Source organism: Morchella importuna (genome assembly GCF_003444635.1).
Source record: "Morchella importuna strain M04M26 chromosome Unknown Morimp01GS004, whole genome shotgun sequence".
Taxonomy (NCBI): Eukaryota; Fungi; Ascomycota; class Pezizomycetes; order Pezizales; family Morchellaceae; genus Morchella; species Morchella importuna.
Genome location: NW_025763401.1, coordinates 245597 through 267791, shown reverse-complemented (window position 1 = coordinate 267791; position 22195 = coordinate 245597). Strand labels below are relative to the sequence as shown.

At 50.5% G+C, this 22195-nt stretch overlaps 8 protein-coding genes across 8 annotated transcripts; 5 read left to right on the top strand and 3 right to left on the bottom strand.

Annotated features, from left to right (window-relative positions):
• Positions 1-115: 115 nt before the first annotated feature.
• On the top strand, positions 116-1581 carry LAJ45_02212 (uncharacterized protein; the record flags this gene model as incomplete). The annotated part of the gene is made up of 3 exons (XM_046111804.1): positions 116-412; positions 802-1365; positions 1441-1581. The coding sequence occupies 3 exons, from the start codon at positions 116-118 to the stop codon at positions 1579-1581; spliced, it is 1002 nt and encodes a 333-aa protein (XP_045974704.1).
• Positions 1582-2341: 760 nt separating this feature from the next.
• Positions 2342-3585, top strand: LAJ45_02211 (uncharacterized protein; the record flags this gene model as incomplete). The annotated part of the gene is made up of 5 exons (XM_046111803.1): positions 2342-2512; positions 2584-2677; positions 2753-3257; positions 3315-3386; positions 3462-3585. The coding sequence occupies 5 exons, from the start codon at positions 2342-2344 to the stop codon at positions 3583-3585; spliced, it is 966 nt and encodes a 321-aa protein (XP_045974703.1).
• Positions 3586-7395: 3810 nt separating this feature from the next.
• Positions 7396-7914, top strand: LAJ45_02210 (uncharacterized protein; the record flags this gene model as incomplete). The annotated part of the gene is made up of 1 exon (XM_046111802.1): positions 7396-7914. One exon carries the CDS (start codon positions 7396-7398, stop codon positions 7912-7914), a length of 519 nt encoding a protein of 172 aa, XP_045974702.1.
• A 38-nt stretch (positions 7915-7952) lies between these two features.
• Positions 7953-8297, top strand: LAJ45_02209 (uncharacterized protein; the record flags this gene model as incomplete). The annotated part of the gene is made up of 2 exons (XM_046111801.1): positions 7953-7955; positions 8022-8297. 2 exons carry the CDS (start codon positions 7953-7955, stop codon positions 8295-8297), a joined length of 279 nt encoding a protein of 92 aa, XP_045974701.1.
• Positions 8298-8476: 179 nt separating this feature from the next.
• On the bottom strand, positions 8477-8976 carry LAJ45_02208 (uncharacterized protein; the record flags this gene model as incomplete). The annotated part of the gene is made up of 2 exons (XM_046111800.1): positions 8477-8728; positions 8788-8976. The coding sequence occupies 2 exons, from the start codon at positions 8974-8976 to the stop codon at positions 8477-8479; spliced, it is 441 nt and encodes a 146-aa protein (XP_045974700.1).
• A 2788-nt stretch (positions 8977-11764) lies between these two features.
• On the bottom strand, positions 11765-13126 carry LAJ45_02207 (uncharacterized protein; the record flags this gene model as incomplete). The annotated part of the gene is made up of 5 exons (XM_046111799.1): positions 11765-11985; positions 12038-12560; positions 12616-12768; positions 12834-12961; positions 13102-13126. 5 exons carry the CDS (start codon positions 13124-13126, stop codon positions 11765-11767), a joined length of 1050 nt encoding a protein of 349 aa, XP_045974699.1.
• A 1669-nt stretch (positions 13127-14795) lies between these two features.
• On the top strand, positions 14796-16804 carry LAJ45_02206 (uncharacterized protein; the record flags this gene model as incomplete). The annotated part of the gene is made up of 5 exons (XM_046111798.1): positions 14796-15131; positions 15216-15710; positions 15790-16010; positions 16062-16252; positions 16320-16804. The coding sequence occupies 5 exons, from the start codon at positions 14796-14798 to the stop codon at positions 16802-16804; spliced, it is 1728 nt and encodes a 575-aa protein (XP_045974698.1).
• A 1720-nt stretch (positions 16805-18524) lies between these two features.
• LAJ45_02205 (uncharacterized protein) lies at positions 18525-18803 on the bottom strand (the record flags this gene model as incomplete). The annotated part of the gene is made up of 1 exon (XM_046111797.1): positions 18525-18803. The coding sequence occupies one exon, from the start codon at positions 18801-18803 to the stop codon at positions 18525-18527; it is 279 nt and encodes a 92-aa protein (XP_045974697.1).
• Between the last annotated feature and the right edge of the window lie 3392 nt (positions 18804-22195).

Below are 22195 nucleotides of genomic sequence, written 5' to 3'. Positions count from 1 at the left end.
TAGCCTGTAGTTCTAAATCCGCCAATTACGACTTTTTGAATACTCATACAACACATATATATCTACACCTACTTTCTTCAACCCAACCCAAATCACAAATCACACCCAGCAACAAATGCCATCCTCCACCACCACCACCCCCAGCTACGGCACGCAGAAGCCCATCTTCCTCGCCACGCACCCGCGCGCCTGCTCCACGGCGTTTGAGCGGGTGATGATGACGCGGTCGGACGACGCCCTGGTGTGCCTGCACGAGCCGTTTGGGGATGCGTTCTACTACGGGCCTGAGCGGCTTGGGCGGCGGTTCGACGGCGAGGGGATGCGCGGCGTGAGGGAGGGGAGTGGGTTTGCGGAGGTGACGTTTGCGGATGTGGTGCGGGGGATTGAGGAGGCGAGGAAGGGGGCTGAGTTGGTGGGTTGACTGTGGCTTTTTCTTATTGTTGCTGCTTTTTTTTTTCTTTTTTCTTTTTGTAGTTGCTGTTTTTTGTGTTGCTGTTTTTAGGTGGGTGATCATTGGCTTTGTGGGCGGTTGTGGTTTGTGGGCGGTTGGATCATTGGCTTTTGGCTTTTGACTTTTCGTCTTTGGTGGCCTTCTTAATTGCTTCTTCTTTTGATTGTTTTTCTTTTGGTTGGTTATTTGCTTGTGGCCTCTACCTGAATTATTGGTTCGTGATCCAGCTGTTATATCACGGAGGAGCTGTTTCGTCAGCTTATCGTTCCATATACCCCAATCCCCACCTCTACTTATTAGTACTCATAGCTTCCCAGAAGACCCAACAACTAACAAACCTCCCCAACCAGGAAAACAAGCGCATCTTCATCAAAGACATAACCCACTACCTCCTCCCGCCCACCCCCTCCCACACCTCCCAACTCGCCCCCTCCCTCTCCTTCCCCCGCAAAGGCTACGGCACCCTCTCCTCCTCCTCCTCCGAAGACCACACCAACCCCACCGTCCTCCCCCTCCACATCCTCCGCCGCTACCAGTTCACATTCCTGATCCGCCACCCGCGCCGCGCCATCCCCTCCTACTACCGCTGCTGCGTGCCGCCGCTCTCGGCCGCAACGGGGTTCGACTACTTCCGTGCCGACGAGGCGGGCTACCGCGAGCTGCGGGTGTTTTTGGAGTTCTTGCTGGAGAAGGGGGTTGTGAGTAGGGAGGAGCTGTGTGTGGTTGATGCGGACGACCTGCTGGATGCGCCCGAGGCGGTGATGAGGAGGTATTGTGAGGCGGTGGGGTTCGACTTTAGGGTGGGGATGCTGAGGTGGGGGGAGGGCGGGGATGGGTGTGGGGAGAAGTTTGAGAAGTGGAAGGGCTTTCATGAGGATGCGATTGGGAGTGTAGGGTTGAGGCCGAGGGGGAAGGTGAGTTTTGTCTTTGTTTTTTGTTTTTTTCCCCCCTCTTTTCCTGTTGGGGGTATTGGTGCTGATGGGGCGTAGAAGCAGGAGAAGTCGGAGGAGGAGGAGTATCAGGGGTGGGTGCAGAAGTATAGGAAGGAGGGGGCGGACCTGATTCGGGAGACGGCGGAGAAGAACTTGGAGGATTATGAGTTTTTGAAGCAGTTCAAGATGGTGATTTAGGTAGTAGGCCGGTGTTTGGACTTTGGTTGTGTTAGCAGACTCTTACTACTACTGCTGCTGCTGCTGCTGCTGAGTTATATATATATAGAACGCTATACAATAGCTGAGCTGAGTCGAGTCGGGAATTTCTCTATTTATTAGTATTTACTCATGCCACCGAATATAAATGGCGGCATAGCTTTAGCTGCAGTAGTTCTTGAAAGCTATTATTTAGATTTGGTGACAGTACTAGTATGAGTGTTCTAGTAATATACTCGGTCTCGCCAGTGCCACTAGAAGCACAACGGCCGTACAGCGTAGAACGGGGGATCGTCGCTGTCACAAACGCTTGCGCAGCCCTATTGCCCCACTCAGGAGAAGAGAGCTCACCACTGGCTGGCCCTCGCCCCTCGCCCACTCACATCCACTCACATCCACTCCCAAGCCAGAGAGAGCTCACACTCACACTCTCACTCCCCACCCCCACTTCCTCATGACGCACTCGTCTAAGCTCCTCGCTGACTAGTGACGTTACCGCCAAGCCCCTCCCTCCCTGACTAATCAACCCCCAACCCAACCCACCAACATCGAACCAGCAGCTCTAACTTGCCAACACCCACCACCGTCGATATTCATCACCATCACCCTCACTGTTCATTCCTCACAGTCCTCACCGTCCCTCACCGTCCCTCACCGTCCCTCACCGTCCCTCACCCCCCCCCACACACACACATCCATCCTAGTAAAACCAGAAGAAAGAAAGAAAAACACCCAGCAAGCTATGCGGTACACGTACCATATACCCGCGGCGCTCCTCGCGCTGCAGCTGCCGTCCCTCGTGGCCGCCAGCTTCTCGTGCCAGGCCACCCCAGGTGGCAACGTCAAGTTCGACTTTAGCCCGCTCAAGGGTGCACACTCAATCACGATGGGCCCGAAGGACGACTATCCATTTGTATGTTGATTTGTTGTCGTCGTCGTTGTGGAGCAGTGTGATGCTGATAAGTACGGTGGTGCTGCTGGTAGGTGAGGAACATTACGTGGACGATAAACCCGTGTGGGCCGATAGGCAAGGAGAAGCACATCCCCGCGAAGGAGCAGTGTCCTGCAGGAACCCAAGGTACGTACCCCCCTCCCCTTCCCCCTCCGCGGGCGTGCTTGCTGATATATGTGTAATGTGGTATGAAATGAGCAGTGTGCGGCATCGAGCGCATAGGCCAGGAGGGCGACGAGACACCGCTAGTGGCCGTGATCCCCATAGCGGGCGACATTGATGGCCGGCACACGGACGAGGTTGTGGAGCGCCTCAAGACGTCGACGGCCCCGACGGACCAGGGCAAGGAGGGGCTGCGCGTGGTGCTCCACGGCGGCCTGTACAAGGGCGCGAAGCAGCAGGCGATCGTGGACTTTATCTGTGATCCTGACCGGACGGGGTTCGAGGGCGACGAGCCGGACGAGACGGAGCCGGAGGAGGCGGCGGCGGAGGGCGTGGCGAGGAGGTCGCCGGAGGAGGACAAGAAGGACGGGGATAAGGAGAGGAAGGACCGCAGTTTGAAGTATGTGAGCTATGAGAGCGTGGAGGGGAAGCATACGTTGAGGCTGGAGTGGAAGACAAAGTATGCCTGTGAGACCGTAACTGGGGGTGATGGATCGCCGGACTCGGGGAGCGGGTGGGGCTTCTTTACGTGGTTTATCATCATGTGAGTATCTTTTTTCTCGGCTTGGGGCTGTCTGGGGTGTTGGCTGACTGGATGTAGTCTGTTCCTTGGTATCGCTGCGTATCTCATCTTTGGTTCATGGCTGAACTACAACCGGTACGGCGCACGAGGGTATTTATCACCTATCCCCCTTCCTCTCCCAGTTTATTTCCCCCGTTAGGAATGAAGACTGACACTGCAAACCAGCTGGGACCTCCTCCCGCACGGCGACACAATCAGAGACGTCCCATACCTCCTCAAGGACTGGTCCCGGAGGGTCATCGGCACACTGCAAAGAGGTGGTGGCCGAGGTGGCTACAGCGCCGTGTAGAAACAGCTGCATCAGGGGGGCGGGGCGACTCTTCTCTTCCCTCTCTATCTCTCTATCTCTCGTTTTGTTGTCAAATCACCATCATATCTCGTATAGTTTTTTTGTTTGGGTGTGTGCATTGATTGGCTCTGGGTTCCTTTTTTTTTCTAGCAAGCTTCTTCTCATTTTTTTTTTACCCCTTCCTTCCCCTTCGGCCATATTACTATCTTCTCTCTTGCTTCCTCCTTCTCCACTTTTTCTTCTTTTTACTTATCATGGAGGACATACTACAGGCAGTTTGGGGGGGTATATCAGCGCGGGCTTTCTTCTTTTTTCGTTTTCTCTCTTTTTAGTGCGTTCTTGGCCCGATCGATATTCGTAAGGGGGGGGAGGGGGTTGCTTTTTTTGTGTGGCCTATTGGCCCTTACTTGGTAGTTGGTTACATGTAGCTAGGTTGGTGGTGCGTTCTAGAAGGGTAGCGTTGTGTGCAATTTATTGGTTTTTATATTCTGAGGTGGTGTCGTTGTCGTGGTGGTTTTGGGGGCGAGTGAGGAGTTGTGATGCGCCCGTAATCTTGTATATGGCAGCCAGTGTCGTCTCTACGCGTACATGCAGTATATGTAGTGCTTTAACAAACGCTTCGTTGCCTGTGATGTACATACATGTAGCTGTGCGGTATGCGTAGGTAGTTGGAGCCACGCATCTGGGTGGTAAGACTGCTGCACAGGCCATCACTCGGATCTGGGTTTTTGGCTGGGTACCGAGATGGGTATGATACAGTACACAACGAACACAAACAACCAAAGCACAGAACAGGAAAGAAAGAAAAGGTAATATACTCCTGCACTTCCATCCCCCCCCCCCCCGGTTCAGACCACAGCGCACACCCCCCAACACAAACAACAGTAGCCAAGCTCCGGGCGGCCAAAAAACAATCTTGGCACGATCCGGCTGGCTATAAAAGCACGCCCTCTCCCAGACCTGGTGCGGTGTGGTGTGGTGTGGTGTGGTGGGTGGCAAGTGGCTTGTGGGTAACGGCTAGGTACCGGCCTACAAGTGGAGCTTGCTGCTGTGACCAACCGGCAGGTGGGGGGATGGTGGGGGAAGAGAGGTGGAGGGGCAGGTGGTGGTGAGGTGGGGGAGGGAGGAGGTGGGGAGAGCTGTGGTGGGGGAGGTGGTCTGGGAGAGAGGGAGGGGGAGGAGTGGCAATGGGGAGCAACGACAGATGCTCTCGCCGTTTGCTTCGTCTGGTCCTGGTTGGGGGTGGTAACTGGGACCAGAGAGGCTGGTGGTGGGGGGAGGGGGGTTTCTGTCGTTGCTGCTTGTGGGTGGAGGGAGGTTGCGTGTTGCGCCCTTGGGGTGGGGGGAAGGGGGGAGTTCTGGGCCGCTGTTGGCGGGGGCGGTTTGCGGGGGCGGCTCTCGGCGGTGCGCCTGGAGGGGGAGGGCGAAGGGGGCTGCGGGGTGGTTTTCTCGGGCTCTGGCTACGGCTGGAGCTTGAGGGAAGCTATCCCTATGTTCCTACTGGGCTCTTGCTTTGGCGGGTGCTTGGGGAGACTCGGGGGAGGTTTTCGGTGCGCTCTGGCTACGGCTGGAGCGTGAAGAGAACCATCCCCTAGGTCTCCACAAGCTCTCACGCCACTGGGGATACCGTGGGGCGGTTTTCTTTGGACTCTTGCCGTTAGTGAGAGTTAATGGCGGAGGTCGAAAGAAAACCACCTCGGTATTTTACCAGAGGGCGAAGGAGGGCTTGGTGAGGGCCAAGGGTAGTTTTTTTTCGGACTCTGGCCGTGAGCGAGGGTTTGGAAAAAAACTATCCCTTGGGCTTAACTAGGTCCTCGCCTTTGTGAGAGCTTGGAGAGACTCGGGGCAGTTTCCTTTGCGCTTTAGCTACGGCTCGAGCTTGGAGGAAGCTATCCAAAGGTTCTTACCGAGTTCTCCCTTTGGCGGGGGCTTGGGGGGGATTCGGGGATAATTTTTTTTTTCGCTCTCTGGCTACGGCTAGAGGTTGAGGAGAACTATCCTCAAGCTCTTGCGCTGGGTAGATCGGGCTCCACTAAGGGTTTTGTGAGGCCAAAGCGGGTGGTTTTCTTTCGGACTCTGGCCGACGGCGAGGGTTCGAAAAAAAAACTATCTCTTGGTCTTCACTAAGCCCTTGTTTTCGTGAGAGCTTGGAAAGCCTAGGGGGTCGGAGGTTTTCTCTTCGCCTCTGGACATGGCTAGAGTTTGAAGAGGACGTTCGGGAGATCGGGCGTAGTTTTCTTTCGACTCTGGCCGTTGGCGAGGGTCTGAAGAAAGCTACTCCTCGATTCTCACCTAGCTCCAGCTCTGGTAATCGCAAGGGCTTACGGAGGTCACGAGGCGGTTTTCTCCGGGCTCTGGCCGCTGGCGGGCCGGGGGTGTGGGGAAGGTCATAGCTTCGCCTTCACTAGTTCTTGCCTTTGGGATTAAGGGACAGCTTTCTTCGGGTGGTTTTTTTCTTCAGCGAGAGCTTGAGGAGGAAGATGCCCTTTAGTTCCTACCAATCCTTAGCTCTGGCGAAAGTCAATGGATGGCTTCCTTCCCACTCTGGCTGCCGCGAGGGTGCAAAGAAAGCCATCCTGATTTCCTCCAAGATAAAGGGTCTACCGCGCCGACCAACCGAGGGGAGGGAGATGCTCTTAAAAATACTCCTAAGCTTCCACCTGCCCTGAGGGCGGAACACGCAGAGCTGAAAGACAAGAACCTAGGTAACCAGTCAAGCCAACGCCAATATCAGATGTTGTTAGAGCTCTGTTTACGGCAGGCTATCTATGTGTAGTCTTTTAAAGGGTTCTATCTAAGGAAGCTGAACCTCTCTCCGCTAGCGGAGGGAATCCCTGGAAGGGAAGGGCCGTCCATCCCCAAAAAAACCGTAAAAGCTCTCCGCGTCGTGCACTTATATTACAGCTTATGCCGTTGGCTTGGAGTCTCTATATACTAGGCCTAGCTGCCTAAATAGTCACAATCGAGCCGGACCGGACCGGTGTCTGCTTCTCCATAAGGAATACATTTCACCATGCAGTACGTTCCTTGAAACTCAAACCCCCCATGTACTGTTACCAACAGTCCTAGTAGGAGCGTCGACATTGAAGAAAAAGCTCCGAAAGGCGCGCGCCGTCGCAGTCAGGCGCCAAGACCTACACAATGCGTATCGCAGCACCAGGTTCATCTGCAGCCAGGTAATGCTTCCGCTGGTACCTGCACCCAAGCCCGGTAGGAAGGAAACCAAGTCCAGGAAGCGGTAACAATGCCTTTTTTTTTTGAGCCGCAGTACAGAATCCTACAGGGGCAGAAGGCCCCAATGCCTTTATCAATTTGTTTTTACGGGCCCGATCGGAGAGGGCCACATTGAGATGTTTAGTAGCGCCATGGTGACCGTCATCACCTCTTCTCACTCGCACACGGGGCATAGACTCTGGTTTCACTCGGCAGCATCAATAAACCTTCTGAACCTTATTAGGTTTCTCAGATCTACCGAGTCTCCTCCAACACAGCTACAAGCCCAGAACTAACGTCAATTGTAGTACAAGGGGCACAGAACCTTATGTACCAGCTACGATCATTGGCCCTGTCCCTTAGCACCTCAAATCAGAAGTGGAGAACGCGCCCGAGTGACAGCCAGTGACGCCCCAGCAGCTGTCCCCCCAGCCCGTTCGTTGCCATAGCAACACCCTCGGCCAGCTTCCCCACAAACCAAGCTCAGTAATCAGGCGCAAGCTGTCCAGCAGCTGCAATATAAAAACCCCACAGCTCCCCCACATATTCAATTCCTCCCCCACACACCTACATCTACATACATACCCTCTTCTCACAATGGCCGAAATCACAAACTACCCCTCCCTATTCACGCTCACCTCCAAGACCGCCGTCGTGACCGGCGGCTCCCGCGGCCTCGGCCTGCACGCCGCCTCAGGCCTGCTCCACGCCGGCTGCAGCACGCTCATCATCACATCGCGCAAAGCCGACGGGTGCGCCACCGCCGTGCGCGAGCTACAAGCACTACACCCGGCGGCCAGGATTCTCGCCATCCCCGCGGACCTCAGCAAGCTGTCGGAGGTGGAGCGCTTCGTGAAGGCGGTCGACGAGGCGACTGGCGGCAAGGTGGACGTGCTTGTGGCGAACGCGGGGGCGACGTGGGGCGCGCCGCTGGAGAGCCATCCGGACGAGGGGTTCGCAAAGGTCATGGATCTGAATGTGAGGAGTGTGTTTAATCTTGTGAAGCTGATGGTGCCGTTGCTGGAGAGGGCGGCGGCGGAGAGGGGCGGCGATGAGAGGAGTCGCGTGGTGACGGTGGGGAGCGTGGCGGGGATTGTGGTGGGGGCACGGGCGTGAATGGGACGTATGGGTATGCGGCGAGTAAGGCGGCGGTTATGGTATGTTGAACCTACCTGCCTCCGGTGTGCAATTGAAGTGAAGCGGTGCTGATTGTGGGTGTATAGCATATGACGAAGCATCTCGCCATCGAGCTCGCCCCCCGCCGCATCCTATGCAATGCCATCGCGCCAGGCTTCTTCCCAAGCAAGATGGCAAACGGCTTCATCTCAAAGTCCGGCGGCGTGGAGGGACTCGGGAAAGAGAACCCGACAGGCAGGCTCGGGAAAGCCGAAGACATTGTTGGCTGCGTGGTGTTCCTCTGCTCAAACGCTGCCAGCCACGTTAACGGCGCCATCATCCCAATTGATGGCGGAAAGCACCTGGCGCAGAGCAGACTATGATGTTGATGTGAATAGCGGAGGAGGGGCGAATTGCGTTTTTTTCCATTATTATGTATTTTAGCCTAGCCTACATATATAGTCATTCCCGTAGCAAGCAAACACAAAAGCAAACAAAAAAAAAGAAAAGAAAAGAAAAGAAAGAAAAACCATCCACTATAACCATTACCACCACCGCAAGCCTACTTCTCTCCTTCCTGCTGCTTCTGTTTCTCCCTCCCCGCAACCTCCATAACACACTCGATCACCTTCCTCACCCCCTCCATCTCCTCCTCCACCATACCGCCACCCCCGGCCGCAGAAAAGCTCATGCTGTTCCCCACATACACCGGCAGCCCCAGCCGCTTCGCGAGGATCTTGCCGATGCGTGTCGCCGTCTCGAGGGTCTGCTCGCGCACGTAGATGGCGGTGGATAGTGGCTGCACTGACGTTCTCTACCACCCCAGTCACGTTAGCTGTATCCCCAACGCTAGAGTCACTGAAAGAGACGTACAGAAGGCATCGCATAGATAAAGGACCCCAGCGGCGCCGGCTGCGAGGAGGTCTCGGGCGTGCGCGTGGTCAGGAAGAGGAGGAGGGAGTGTGCGGTGAGCGTCATGTGGATGTGCACGGTTGTGTTGTGCGTGTGGGGGAGGGGGAAGGAGAGTTGGTGGGGGGTTGCGGAGGGGGCGAGGGCCGTCATTATAGTGAAGCTGTGGGATTTGTCGGTGGTTGGTGGTGAGGATTGGTGGTGGTGGGATTTCGGAGGTGAGCTTTGGTGGGGTTTGGTGGGTTGGTGGGGCGGGTGTGTGTGCAGGGGTCAGTCAGGTTGGTAGGGGGTGGCTTGGCAACGAGTGATGGGTCGTGAAGAGGATGTGGATTGGAATATTCCTATCTTACTTAGCATCGTAGTGGTACGATTCTGCTAACGTATATAACCTCAAAGTGCCCAAATAAACTAACCAAGTAAATATCATGTAGCGCCCACCGAGAGGCAAACCCCCCATAAATATAAAAGATCTCGAGTATCCACACCGGGATCAAATCCAATATGTCTACTAAGTACATAGTAGCTACATACACTTACACATCACCTTAAACCTACAACTGCACGTATATCAAAGGATGCTACTTCCATCCTAAAGCAGACGCCGAGACAGAATGGCCTTACATAGCTCACAGGTTTTGTTATCCCCCTTATCTGCAATTAATGGCTTACCACCCGCTCCAGTGCCCACTGTAGCAGCAGTAGTTCCGGTAGCATAGTGAATAATGCGCTCGATCGGGTATCAGTAGGGACCATTGCCAGAGGAGATGATGCTTGATTCCCCCCCGAGGGCTGCTGTATTTCTGCTTAGAAATTTCCGTTTTGCTGCGGAGATGTAGATATATTGAAGCAAGAGATAACCGTGATGAAGTGGCATAATAGATATAGGGAAGAAGGGGTTATAGAAGAATGCTTCGCGTTGGTGCTCAGAGAGTAAGTGATCTTTGCTCACGGGTCTATTTAGATAGTAGGCTCTGGGGCGGATGATGAGTACCACTTGATTGTATATAAGGAAGATAACAAGATCTAATTAATGGGTTGGGCGAGAAAAAAAAAAAAGAACGAGATCTGGAGAACGAGTGACATCCTATGATTAAAACTTGTCCTCAGAACTAAAACCACCCCGAAGCAGAGCCATATATCGGCCTTCAATGTGGTCTTTCTGGGGCCACTGATACTTTCCTGAGTACCATGTTCGCAGCACCTCGTTTAGAGAGGATACGAAGGAAAAGAGAAGTCGGAGAACGCCCAAATATTGAGTGAAACGGTCCCCTATCCGCTTGCGAGGGGCAGAACTGAGCGCAGCTCAACTGGCCCTCGATCCTGGCACCTGGGACTAAGAGAGGCCAATCTAAACACAACTTGGCCCCTCTTAATACGAAATTTGGGTTCTCCCGGGCCCAAAAAGGATAGAGAGGGCAGTCTCAACGTGACTCGTACCCCTCTTAATCCTCTAGGGTAAAAGTACCGAGAACCAAGAGAGGCGGATTCCACATTCTAGCTTAGAAAGTCATAGAGACAGTTGTCATGCTTCCCATATATCTCTTCGTGTCCATTCTTCAGCGTTCACCATTGATTGTTTTCCACAGACACGTACACATAACACTTCCATGCACATGCTGGGTAATTGCTCGAACCGGGACGTTTAATTTGTAAAGAGGGGTTAGCTACGGTCATCCTGAACTGAGGTATAGTTAATATAATTCTACGAATGGAACCAGAAGGGTGATGCAGTACTGGCATATCAAGAAGGAGCGGGCGGTGTATCGATGTGAGGGGATGAAGACCTATCTGACAGTGGTGGTAGCTACATAGCCTGACGGATGGAGAAAAAGTATGTTGAAGGGGGTACACTGTCATTGTCATCGATAGCGATTATCAACGGGCAAGGTGTGGTGGTGGTGAGGAAGGCGCCAGAAGTCATGTATTTACTATGACCCGTGATCGTACCCTGTTGACTACGGATATGTCAAATCACGGATATGTCAAATCTTATCAATTGCGATATGACCATAAACGTTTCCTGATTGATTTGAGGCTAGACATCGGTTAGATATGTGACCTTTTGACCTTCTCATCTGTCGCAACGCATGTATACGGATAATCGGCATTGCCGGGCTTCCGCAGCTGCAGATCACAGCCCGAAACTTTAGACCCCTGGAATCATGAAGATTATACCGTGTAGTGTTTCCTCAAGTTGCTTAAATGACTTACAGTCTCATCTCAAGATAACATGGCCGAACTGATAAGATAATCTTCCCTTGGAATCTTAACTTTGAAAAGGCCTTTGGGGAAAAAGAAGCTTACGCGTCATCCTATTCCTCGCTTTAGAAATTAAATTAGGTCCGCCAGGTCGACGTCTACATGTTCTAATCTCGGTCAAGGATATCACTGTTCTCCTCTACCTACGAGTGCCCCTCATTCAGGAACATTCCTATATGGGGTATATATAATATATCTGGGATCTAGATAATCTATCAGAAACAATTTCCCCACATTCCTTCTCTGGTAGTGCTATGCCTAGCTGCTGCAGGCGATCATTCTGTGGCCGAATAGAGCCAACCAGGGATCGATAAACTAGGACTAGGTCATATGCACAAATAGAAGGCCACACTATATATCAGAGAATCATAAATCTTTGTGGAATATGATCAGCAAACTGAACCCAAGCTATTGATATTGATAACAAAAAATTAGCGTTGACGGGTGAGCTAGGTCATTATGAATATCCATTGAGTTCCATGACTTCAACCCACAGAAGCCTTTTCGAGAATGCTCTCAAATCTACAGAAGGAATTGCTGAGGTACCGGTGACATTGGTATTCTGAGAGCGGGTCTTTGCAGCTATGATAGACGTCTTAACGGCTCACAGCAGTTGTATCTCATGGGAGAAGAAGTCATAATAAAATTCGGTTTACTACGAGAAAACTAATTATGGACATCTTCAAACCTGCATAGGACTGTTTCCCACCTTTTCATCAGCCCTCACCTCTACAATCTCTGCTGAATCCCCAGTCGACCCAACATTCTCTGACCGTTTGCAAAACGGGTACCTTCCCTTCTTTTCCTTAAACCACATTACAACAAATCCAGCTGACACTACAATCCAATAGATGTTATAGGCAAGGACTGAACCATATGTTGCCGAGTTCTGCCATCCGAGAACTATGGTCCCTGTTAGAACATGACTGCATTATGGTTGAAGGAGGTAACTTACTAGCGTTAAAAATACCCCATCCGCCTCCTTGATTAAAAGTCGGGCTGCAGCAGTTAACATGCCACACGCTTTTCCTAATATCATAGCTCCCAGGACCCGTTCCCGTCTCCGCAACATCCCCACCCACCAATCTACCATACTGCCACATCTCAAAGTCCCACACAGCTCTCGAAAACAGGCCTGCAGCGACTAGGTACAGCACAGCCGTACTCGCCACGAGGAACATTTGCACCTTCACAGTATTTCCACCCTTATATATAATCCATCCGATTATCCCGCCTGCGATCAGTCCTGTGATTACAGGGAGAGGGAATGCGCTGGCCGGCGAAGAGATTGAGACGCCACCAACAAACACAACGGCCTCGAGCCCCTCCCGCAAAACTGTGATGAAGGGTAGAATCGCCATGGCGTACTTCTTTGTAAAACCGCCCATGTTCTTGGGCTTGGAACCAAGGGTTGCGGTGAGCTTTGTGGACCATTTGGCCTGCAGCTTCGAGAGGCGGAGGATGGCAGCACCCATTATCTTGAAAGGTTTTAGTTCATATCTTTATAGACGCCCGATGAACGAGGAGTAATACGGTGATGATAATGGACGCGATAAGACAGAAGATTCCTTCCCAGAGATCCTCACTGGTGCCCCAAATGTCTTTTCCGAGGGTGTAAAAGGCACCCAGGAAGCCTCCACCGATTATCATACAGATTAGGAGCCCGGCGAGAGAACCTAACCAGACCTAGAAAGAAATTGTCGTCAGAAACCTTCTTGTTAGATGGCGAGTCTCTGGATAGGGCGTATTACCTGCCATACGAGGCGTTTGTAGATCTTCGGATCATGTTCGGGGCCGTTGAAGGACTGCTTGAGGAAGGCGAGGAGCACGGAAATTATTATTCCGGCTTCAATGGTTTCTCGGAATATCACGAAGAATACTGGAAATTGTTAATTAAGTTTAAATCTCTGGATTTATACAGGCTCTCAATGGAAGGTAGACCCCCGTGGGCGTTGAAGGTAAAGAAGGGGTATAAGAGAAATACGACCAAAGAATTGAGGGTCATGACTGGTCACGTACCTGGAACAGCAAAGAGGTCAGGCATTTTGGCGATGCTTGAATCCCAATGGGAATACTCTTCAAGAGTTTATAAAGAGGAATACCACAAAGAGGTCGAACGAGATCACCAAAGTCAAAAATCTACCACTTTTGACAACGGAGCAAGCAATAAAGGAAAATAAATGGCACAGGTAACACTAGCTATTTACCTATCACCCCCTATTGTGAGACGAGATATTTACCATCCATCCAGCCGGCCAGGCTTAGTTCCCCGTAGGTATATCATGATCACGGGGAGGATGTAGGTAAGACTCTACCAAGAACAAATTACAAGGGTACCACCTGGAAAAAAAAAATCGGTCCATTGCCACATGTCCCACCACATGAAGCCAAATACCGAGCGGTATCACAAAAAAGCAGTGTCCAGCTAGTTAGCAGCGGGGAACTAAAACATGCATTGCATTAACGACCGGTTGTCTGATGAACTGATTGCAGGAGATTATCAAACCATCTTATCAATCGAAATCACAATAGATGATCGTGGTGGGGTTTCAGGAGTGGAAGAACCGTCTCGTACTCAGCTAGAGGCACCAACAGTGAGGGGGGGGTGGGAGTTTTTTTAGTGGTGATCCTTGCACCCGGGTTACACAGAGAGATTTTAGATACTTCATAATTGAGAATTACAGGGATGGAAAAAATCAAGCTCTCTTGGTGCTAATCAAGCTCTCTTGGTACTCTTGGTACTCTTGGTACTCTTGGTATACATAGGCGAGTCGCTAGGTATGTGTTCTGGGTAAGAAGTCTCTCCAGGAAAGACATTCTGGGCAACATGTACCGGTACCTACCTAGTACCCTGTAGCTACGATGTCCATGAAATCGCGCATAGATTAGATACCAGCAGGATCCACACGGCTTTCGGCATTGGATGGCCCAGGGTCTCTAGATCAGTTAACTGTACCAAAACGGCTGGGTGTCATCTGATAACACCACAATTATCTGCTGATTGTTCGAGATAACTAGCACCAACCTGCACTACGATTGGATCAAGCAAGCGAGACTGCTCAAGGGGCGTTCTTTTTTGGCTCCCTGCATTTTTCTTTTTCGGTCCAAGGCCTGATCTTCGATAACCATAGACCAACGACCATCGAGCCATCAGATAATCCGCGCGGAACGCTGCCCGTTACACACTGGCCACGGGGGGGGGGGGGGGGTAGGTAGGGGAACTCTAGTAATGTGAAACACTTGAATTCTCTGGGACTCCGTTAGCTAAAATCGCATGGGTTCCGAGTTTTCTTTTTTTCGCTCTCTTTCTGCTGGATGTGGGTAGGCTGAGTTGGTACTAGCTAGTGATTTACAAGGCGAGTCTCAATGATGCTGGGGGTTAACAAATTTACTTCTTTATTCCCGAGGCTTTTTGTCAACGGTATGTGGCTACATGTTCGTATGTACGCTGCCCGGTTTGCTTTTCACAATTACTTTTCACAAAGCATAATAATTGAGGTGGGCAGCATCACACGAGCAGCTTCTTGACCACCCCAAGTGCCTTGTTGTCAACCCTATATTATATCCAACAACAGAAACTCCAAATATTACTTTTTCATATAGCCAGCTCAGCTAGGCCCTCTATGCAATCTTCCGCGCCATCTTAACTTTAATCCCCATATCATTGCGAGCTGACCCTCCCCTTCTCCCCCGAGAGTAATTGTCCTGCCAAAATGTTATTTCCACTCCTCCTCCCTGTATTAGCATTCCTCCCCTGCGTACTCTCGAAAACCGTCACCTATGACTTCAACATAACCTGGACCACCGCAAACCCCGACGGCAAATTTGAGCGTAAAGTCATCGGTATCAATGGAAAATGGCCAATTCCTACCATCGAGGTCGACAAAGGCGACCGGGTGATTGTGAATATGTACAATGGCCTGGGAGACCAGAAAACAAGTCTGCATTGGCACGGTCTTTTCATGAATGGGACGAGTTACATGGATGGGCCCGTGGGAGTGACCCAATGCGCGGTTGCGCCAGGACAGAGCATCGTATATGATTTCGTTGTAGGTATTCACCTTCTCAACTTTTTTTCTTTCTCTTCAGATAAATGCTGGCTTCATGATGCTGATGAAACCACAAAACCGCAGGTCGACCAGCCAGGCACATACTGGTACCACTCGCATCTGAAGGGCCAATACCCCGACGGCCTGCGGGGCGCCTTCATCGTCAATGACCCCGACGATCCACACAAGGACCTCTACGACTCCGAGATCGTGCTGACCTTCTCCGACTGGTACCACCAGCAGATGCCATCACTCATTAAGCGCTTCCTCTCCGTTGCCAACCCCACCGGCGCCGAACCCGTCCCGCAGTCCGCCTTGATCAACGAAACACAGAACCTAACCGTCTCTGTCGAGCCCGGCAAGACGTACCTCTTCCGCCTGATCAACATCGGTGCCTTTGCGGCGCACTATGTGTGGTTTGAGGGCCACACCATGCAGGTTGTCGAGGTTGACGGCGTCTACACGAAGCCGATGGATGCGCAGATGCTGTACCTGACGGCCGCGCAGAGGGTTGCGGTGTTGGTAACGATGGGGAACGACACGAGTAGTAACTTCCCGTTTATGGGAAGTATGGACGAGGTATGTGCGCCGAATTACCTGCTAAATTCTCATTTCCAAGTTGCTGGTTGCCGGTGGCTGACGAGGGTTTGCCGGGTAGGATCTGTTTGACCAGGTTCCCGAGGGGCTGCAGTCGAACGTGACGGGGTGGTTGGTCTACGATTCGAGGAATGAGAATCCGCCCGCGAAGGAGATTTCGGAGTTTGATCCGTTTGATGATTTCTTGCTGGAGCCGGTGGATGAGGAGCCGTTGCTGGAGAACCCGGCGACTTCCATTACGTTGGATGTTGTTATGGATAATCTTGGAGATGGAGCAAACTAGTATGTCTTCGATAACTCCATTTATATCTCTCCTATTAACCTATAAATTAGTGCTTTCTTCTCAGGAATCACCTACGTCGCCCCAAAAGTCCCAACTCTCTACACCGTCCTATCCTCTGGAAACCTCAGCACAAACCCGGTGATATATGGCTATAACACAAACTCGCATATCCTTAGACACAACGACGTGATAGAGATTGTAATCAACAATCTCGACCCAGGGAAACATCCCTTCCATCTTCGTAATTCCCCCCCCCCCCCAAACCCCATTTACCCAGCCTAGTACATAACACTAACAACCCCCCAAAGACGGCCACAACTTCCAAGTAATCTACCGCAGCCCCGACGACGCTGGCGCCTACGACCCCACCGCGACCCACGACAACCCCGCCATCCCCATGCGCCGCGACGTAGTCCTCGTCAATCCCAACGGCAACCTCGTCCTGCGCTTCCGCGCCGACAACCCAGGCGTCTGGTTCTTCCACTGCCATCTCGAATGGCACATCGTCTCCGGTCTTGCCACAACATTTGTCGAAGCGCCGCCGCAGCTGCAGTCGCAGGTGGTGCCGCAGGACCACCTCGATATCTGCACGGCGCAGGGGCTGTCGACGGAGGGAAATGCGGCGGGGAATAAGGTGGACTTTTTGGACCTCACTGGGGAGAATAGGAGTCCCGACCCGCTACCGGCGGGCTTTGAGGCGAGGGGGATTGTGGCGTTGGTGTTTAGTTGTGTCGCGGCCGTGGGAGGGATGATGGTCGTGGTGTGGTATGGGATGGCGGACGTGCCGAAGTAGTGGCCCAGCTAAGCTTAAGCCGTAGAGTCAGTGTAGTTTCTCTTTTTTATTTATATTTTATTGCGGATAACGAGACATGAGATGATGAGATGAGGGCGCCGGGCTGGAATGATATGCGTTCTACTCCCTGTAAATATTCCCCGAGATCCCAAGAGTAGATACTCTACACGCCACCGCCCATAATTGAAACTTCCTCAGGTTAATGCATCTGAAGTTACGATAAAGTTCCCGTAGACTGTGGCGCATACAGCGCTAGCCACCACCACAACCAACGTGCCATCAGAATCACACATTATCACTCGCCCGAGAACTCCGTGACGTATTCTCACCCTTTTTTTTGTTAAGTCATTAATACATATTCTCGCCCCCTGTCCATCTAGATCTAAGAAACATTCCCATGCGTGCAGACGCGCTTACAACCCGCAATTATCAACTCACGAAAAACTACACCGTACATATCAACGGCGGTAGATCTAGATTAATGCCCGTACAAGGGCCAAGGCCGTAAAAGTGGTTATCTAGGCCCGGTTATAGGCTTCCTTCTTCTCAAATCTCCTTCCACTTCTGTAATACAAGCAAGAAATCGACAGCACTACCAGCGGCCAGATCGCTACACATATACTACTTCGCCCAAACCTTAACCTAAACCAGCTATATTTGCATGAGAATTGGTTCTCACGGCTAGGTCCGCTAATCTTCACGACATAGGTCAATTTGTATAGGAGAAGAAGAGCTAGATGCAACCACTTATTGGTGGTTGATGCCGCAATGGTCCAGGTCATCGTATATCACTCGGATGTTGTAGGTCTTTGTGGTGGCTGGTATCTACGACCAACGAGGTGGCTGAGAGAATAAGTTGTGTCCACAGCAAGTATTGGATCAGTTAATAGTTTACAAAGCCAAAGATTACGCACAATGAGTCTCAACTTGACCGAATCGTAAACTTGAATTTTACAGAAAACCTCTCGTTGACGCATACAATATGTATTCAAGATAACACAAATCCGATCCCAACTTATGTAGTTTATATGGATTCAGTCGTAGTACACCTAGTTGTAGTTCTAGGAATTTTGTAATGACTCTTATCTCGTCGTATCTTCTAGAGGCAAACTCGCAGCCCGCTTTCTTTTATGTTTTCGTGTTTTTTCAAACTTTTCTTTGGAACCCGAGAAATGGACCACCGCGCTACTCGCAGTTACAGCACGTACAAGATTGACCTCATCAGACTGGAAGACTCCAGCAGACACAAGGTTCCTCTGACCGGTTTCCGGGGTTTTATCAGTTGCAAGATCTCGAAAATCAACCCGATTGGCTTGCGGGGTGGCGCCAGTTACACGAGATCCAGGGCTCTGATCTGGGGGATAAAAACGGTGTGGAGTAGGAGAACTTCTTTGTGTTTGTAAACGGGTACCCAAGGACCCCTGAACATTAGGCGCATGTTTCCTCTCTCTTTCCAGTTGTTCCCCTTGACTACACCATCAAAAAAAACAGTCAGCCAATGAATACAACACCACCCCCCGTTTCAGATCAGATTCAACCTACTCTATCCGCACCTGCGCACCCGGCTCTATCCACGCAGAATGATAAACCGACTCACCTTCCCCAGTTCCACGCCCCATCCTCGCTCTCATCAATCGATCCCGTTGACTACTCCACCAACAACCAGTCAGCCAACGATTCACGAATACAACACCACCTACCCTTAAGGGCCAGACAAAACCTACTTCTGCACCCGCAAATCCTGCAATAAGCTACTCGACTCCGGCCGCGGTTCAGGCTGCGGCTGCACCGTTACCAGCGGCTGCCACTCAGGCCCCTGCCCGTCAAGGCCAGCCCCTTCCTCAGGCACTACCGGCGCATCCACACCGTTTCTCCGGCGGCTCTCACCGCAGTTCCTGGGTCGGTCAACTAGGTGGATGAATCGGAACCCACAGAGCGAGGCCCAGCAGTCACTTGCGTCCTCGCGCACTCCCTGGTAGATCTCGGACAGCCTTCCCATAGTTGATATAATGATATAATATATGGTACAGATATATATGTACCGGGTTGAGAGGACTCTGTGGACAGAGATTGGGAAGATTATTTATAGTCACATGTAGTGATTGGCGGCGGCATCGAGATAGCTGGCCTTTAAAATCTAGATCCAGCGACGGTTGTGGTATTGAAAACACGTAGCTGACTCAATCGATGAGAGATATGGCCAGGCCCTCCGTACGAAGAGCTAGGCCTACTGGGGATCGATGATGCGCGGGTTGGTGAAATGAACTACATATATAATGCTGATACTTGTATTTAATTCGGGCTACATGCGCGTGTGGGAGTAAGTATATGTACTCAGTAAAACTTGAGACCGCCATAGCCTAACCACGTCTCAATCGGACGTATGGAGAAATCCATCTATTATGCCTAACATCGAATCACCAATCAAAACAATAAATATAGAATCACGGGCGATCACTCGCATTTATAGCCCAGTCAGGTCTTGATTGATTGATTGATAACTCGGTAATCAGCTTGACCCAAGATCCGGAGATCCGAATAAGCCAAAGATTATTCAAAATAAATCACCCACCCAACGGTTTTTCCGTCACGATTATCTTTGCCAGTGCAGGACGGACACCAGTGTACTTCTATGTTGACCGTTAGCCATGCATACGGCAGAGCCCAGGACATGTGAAAATGCTACTAAAACGACTTAATCATCTCCCTGAATTAGTCTGCCCTTCATATGGTCTTCTCATGTGTTGAGTTTCCCGGGACAAAATCCCATCTCGTGTGCATCACCCAAAGTGGAATTTAGGGTGCCACTTAAGCTTACTACGCAGCTCCGAGACAGCAAGGTCATTTTGCGGGGAATATGCACTTAGCTCATTGAAAGCGGCACGCTGATACCTTCAGTGACACTCGTCAAAAGCAAGCATTGTACGCGTTGCGTCATGGAATCTGAAGCGGCATTTACGTAACTTCATTGATAAAGGCAGTCATATTCCACAGAAACGAGTGATAGTCTATGATTTCTCCACTCAAGTTCACATCTATTCGATATGCGCCAAAGACAAGGCTTTCGCAATATGCGGGTTGCGTCACCAACCTCAATTATAGACACAAACGGGTTCATACATGTGTATGTACACACAAGACAGATCTCGCTCAGAAGGCGCGCACTGCAGCTTCCCGAATCCCGATACCGCTGGTGGTATGGGCTGCATGAACGTACACTACGGCTCGGTTTTGTTCCCGTTTAATTTGGATTTCTTAGGTTTGGGTTTTTAGATTTGCTCCATGGGGAGTATATAAGTTCAACATCAGCTGACTGTGGCTTAGAAATAACCTCCAACCAACCCTTGTGTGATAAAGGGAGGAGGTCGGGAAGGCTTAACGTTGGGATTGAGAGAAAGACAAATTCTAACATGAGCGCCCAACGATCGGCATTCTGTTCCGCCGAGGGCTCGTTAGAGTGGCTCTGTTATATTGCTCCTGAACACACGTTTGGTGGAACTTGTTCTTTTGTCAAACATCGGCTGTACAGATGCATCTCAACCAACCGAATCCAATCTCTTCAGTTTTTAGCAAACCTTGTGCTTATCTGCTCCCTTTTTACTATGATATCGTTAATTTCCATGTACTCCCTAACCATGGGATGAACACCGCCGCTCTCTATATCTAGACCTCTAAAAGATAATTTAGGCTTTATTTCTTATATTCTTGCACCCTTTTTCTTTGGAGGCTCCTTCGAGAATGAAGGATAAGAACAAGCGTATGCGCATTCGGTCTCAGGGTGTCCGAGTGGGACTACTTCATAAACTTAACTTCCGGCATTGGATTTATGACCATTGCTCATTAATGGCATATCCAAGGGATAAATGTTCGCCCACTAATATACAAACGAAATGCAGAGTTAAAGATGAGAATTGACTAAGCTAAAGAAATTTCGCGAGATCATATGTAGACAGTTTTCTTTAAATATGGATTCCTCAAGAAATAACTACGAATATAATTGGTATAATTTGGGCTCCGTAAACTATTGTAGTGTGTAAGTAGAGGATAATAGTACTATTGTGGAAGTCAGAGTCTTCAAGTCTTGGGTAGAGGTGCCTCCTTACCCAAACCTAGACCCTCCGAGCTCCAAATTCAGTCGAGAGACATTTCCGAGCCTTGTTGATTGTTTTGGGGAGGTTATGACCAAAGTGATGAAGTTTGAGTTAACGAGGGGGGGAAAGCTCTTATCGTGGACGGGAAGTCAGTGGTAAGTACCATGACTGGAAAGAAACTGAGCTTTGAAAATTCTAAACCCAAACTCATTCAATCGTTACTCCATATAATTTTCAGCCGTCAACACATCCTCCATCTCAACTTTTGTGGTCATTCGTCACCTTTGAAGCACTGCCTCAAAGTAAGGCGCTTCATAGAAATCCAAAACCAAAACGCATCTCATTCGATAGTTTAGTGGTTCAATCCTTGGGTTGCATAAACCAATTGTAAGCCTACAGAAAGTGGTGTCTAGCCTCGGCCGAATGGAGCATTCGCTTCACTCGTCCCGTAACTCGCCCCAGCTTAGCACAAATCATTCCATCTTTGCAGTTAGTCCTGCATAAGGGGGTGTCTGGAATATAGATCGAGAATTACGTCTACCGATAAATGGAAATTATGTTTTTTTTTGTCACTGTCCCGAGTGTCGCAAGGGGTTGTGAGAGAGTATATCGATAACTTTGAGAACGTTAGAGTAAAATGCGTCGAGTATACTCGGGCACTATTTCTCCCGAGAGTTTTTTTTTTTTTTTTTTTTTTTCACGTTAGGAACCAATTCAGAGTTCCAAACCAGGCTTTCGACATTTTTGAGAGTAACTATAAACTATAACCCAGTGTGGAAGCTAGAGGCAATCTCTTTTGGAAGAAAGCTTAAACCCATGGACCGGGAACTGGTTGATTGACAAGTCCCTGAACTTCCCACGTTTCCTCCCCTCCCTTTCTTTGGAAAGCCCCAGCGGATTTCCGACTATCAAAATACCCTGACGCCTGGAATCGTATAGCTCCCTTCTGTAATATTACTCACCCAATATTTCAGAATTGAAAGGAGGGAACGGGGCCAAATCAACGAAAGTTAAATCAGATCATGAACCGAAATGAAACACAAAGATAAGCAATTGAGCTGTATCGTGCATCTCACATCTTTCTCCTTTCTTCGCTTTCACGGCGTCAAGTCTGTGCGAAATGTAATAATAGCGGAGCGGGACTGGCCGAGGGAAGATATTGTATCATTTAAACGGTGTACACGGTATGATAGTACATTCCCTTGGGGGCCATCACGTCTACATGCATATGAGCCGTGTTGCATGGTATATCAATCTGTAATTTAGGGGATTAGTAAATCCTAATAAAATACGGAGGATT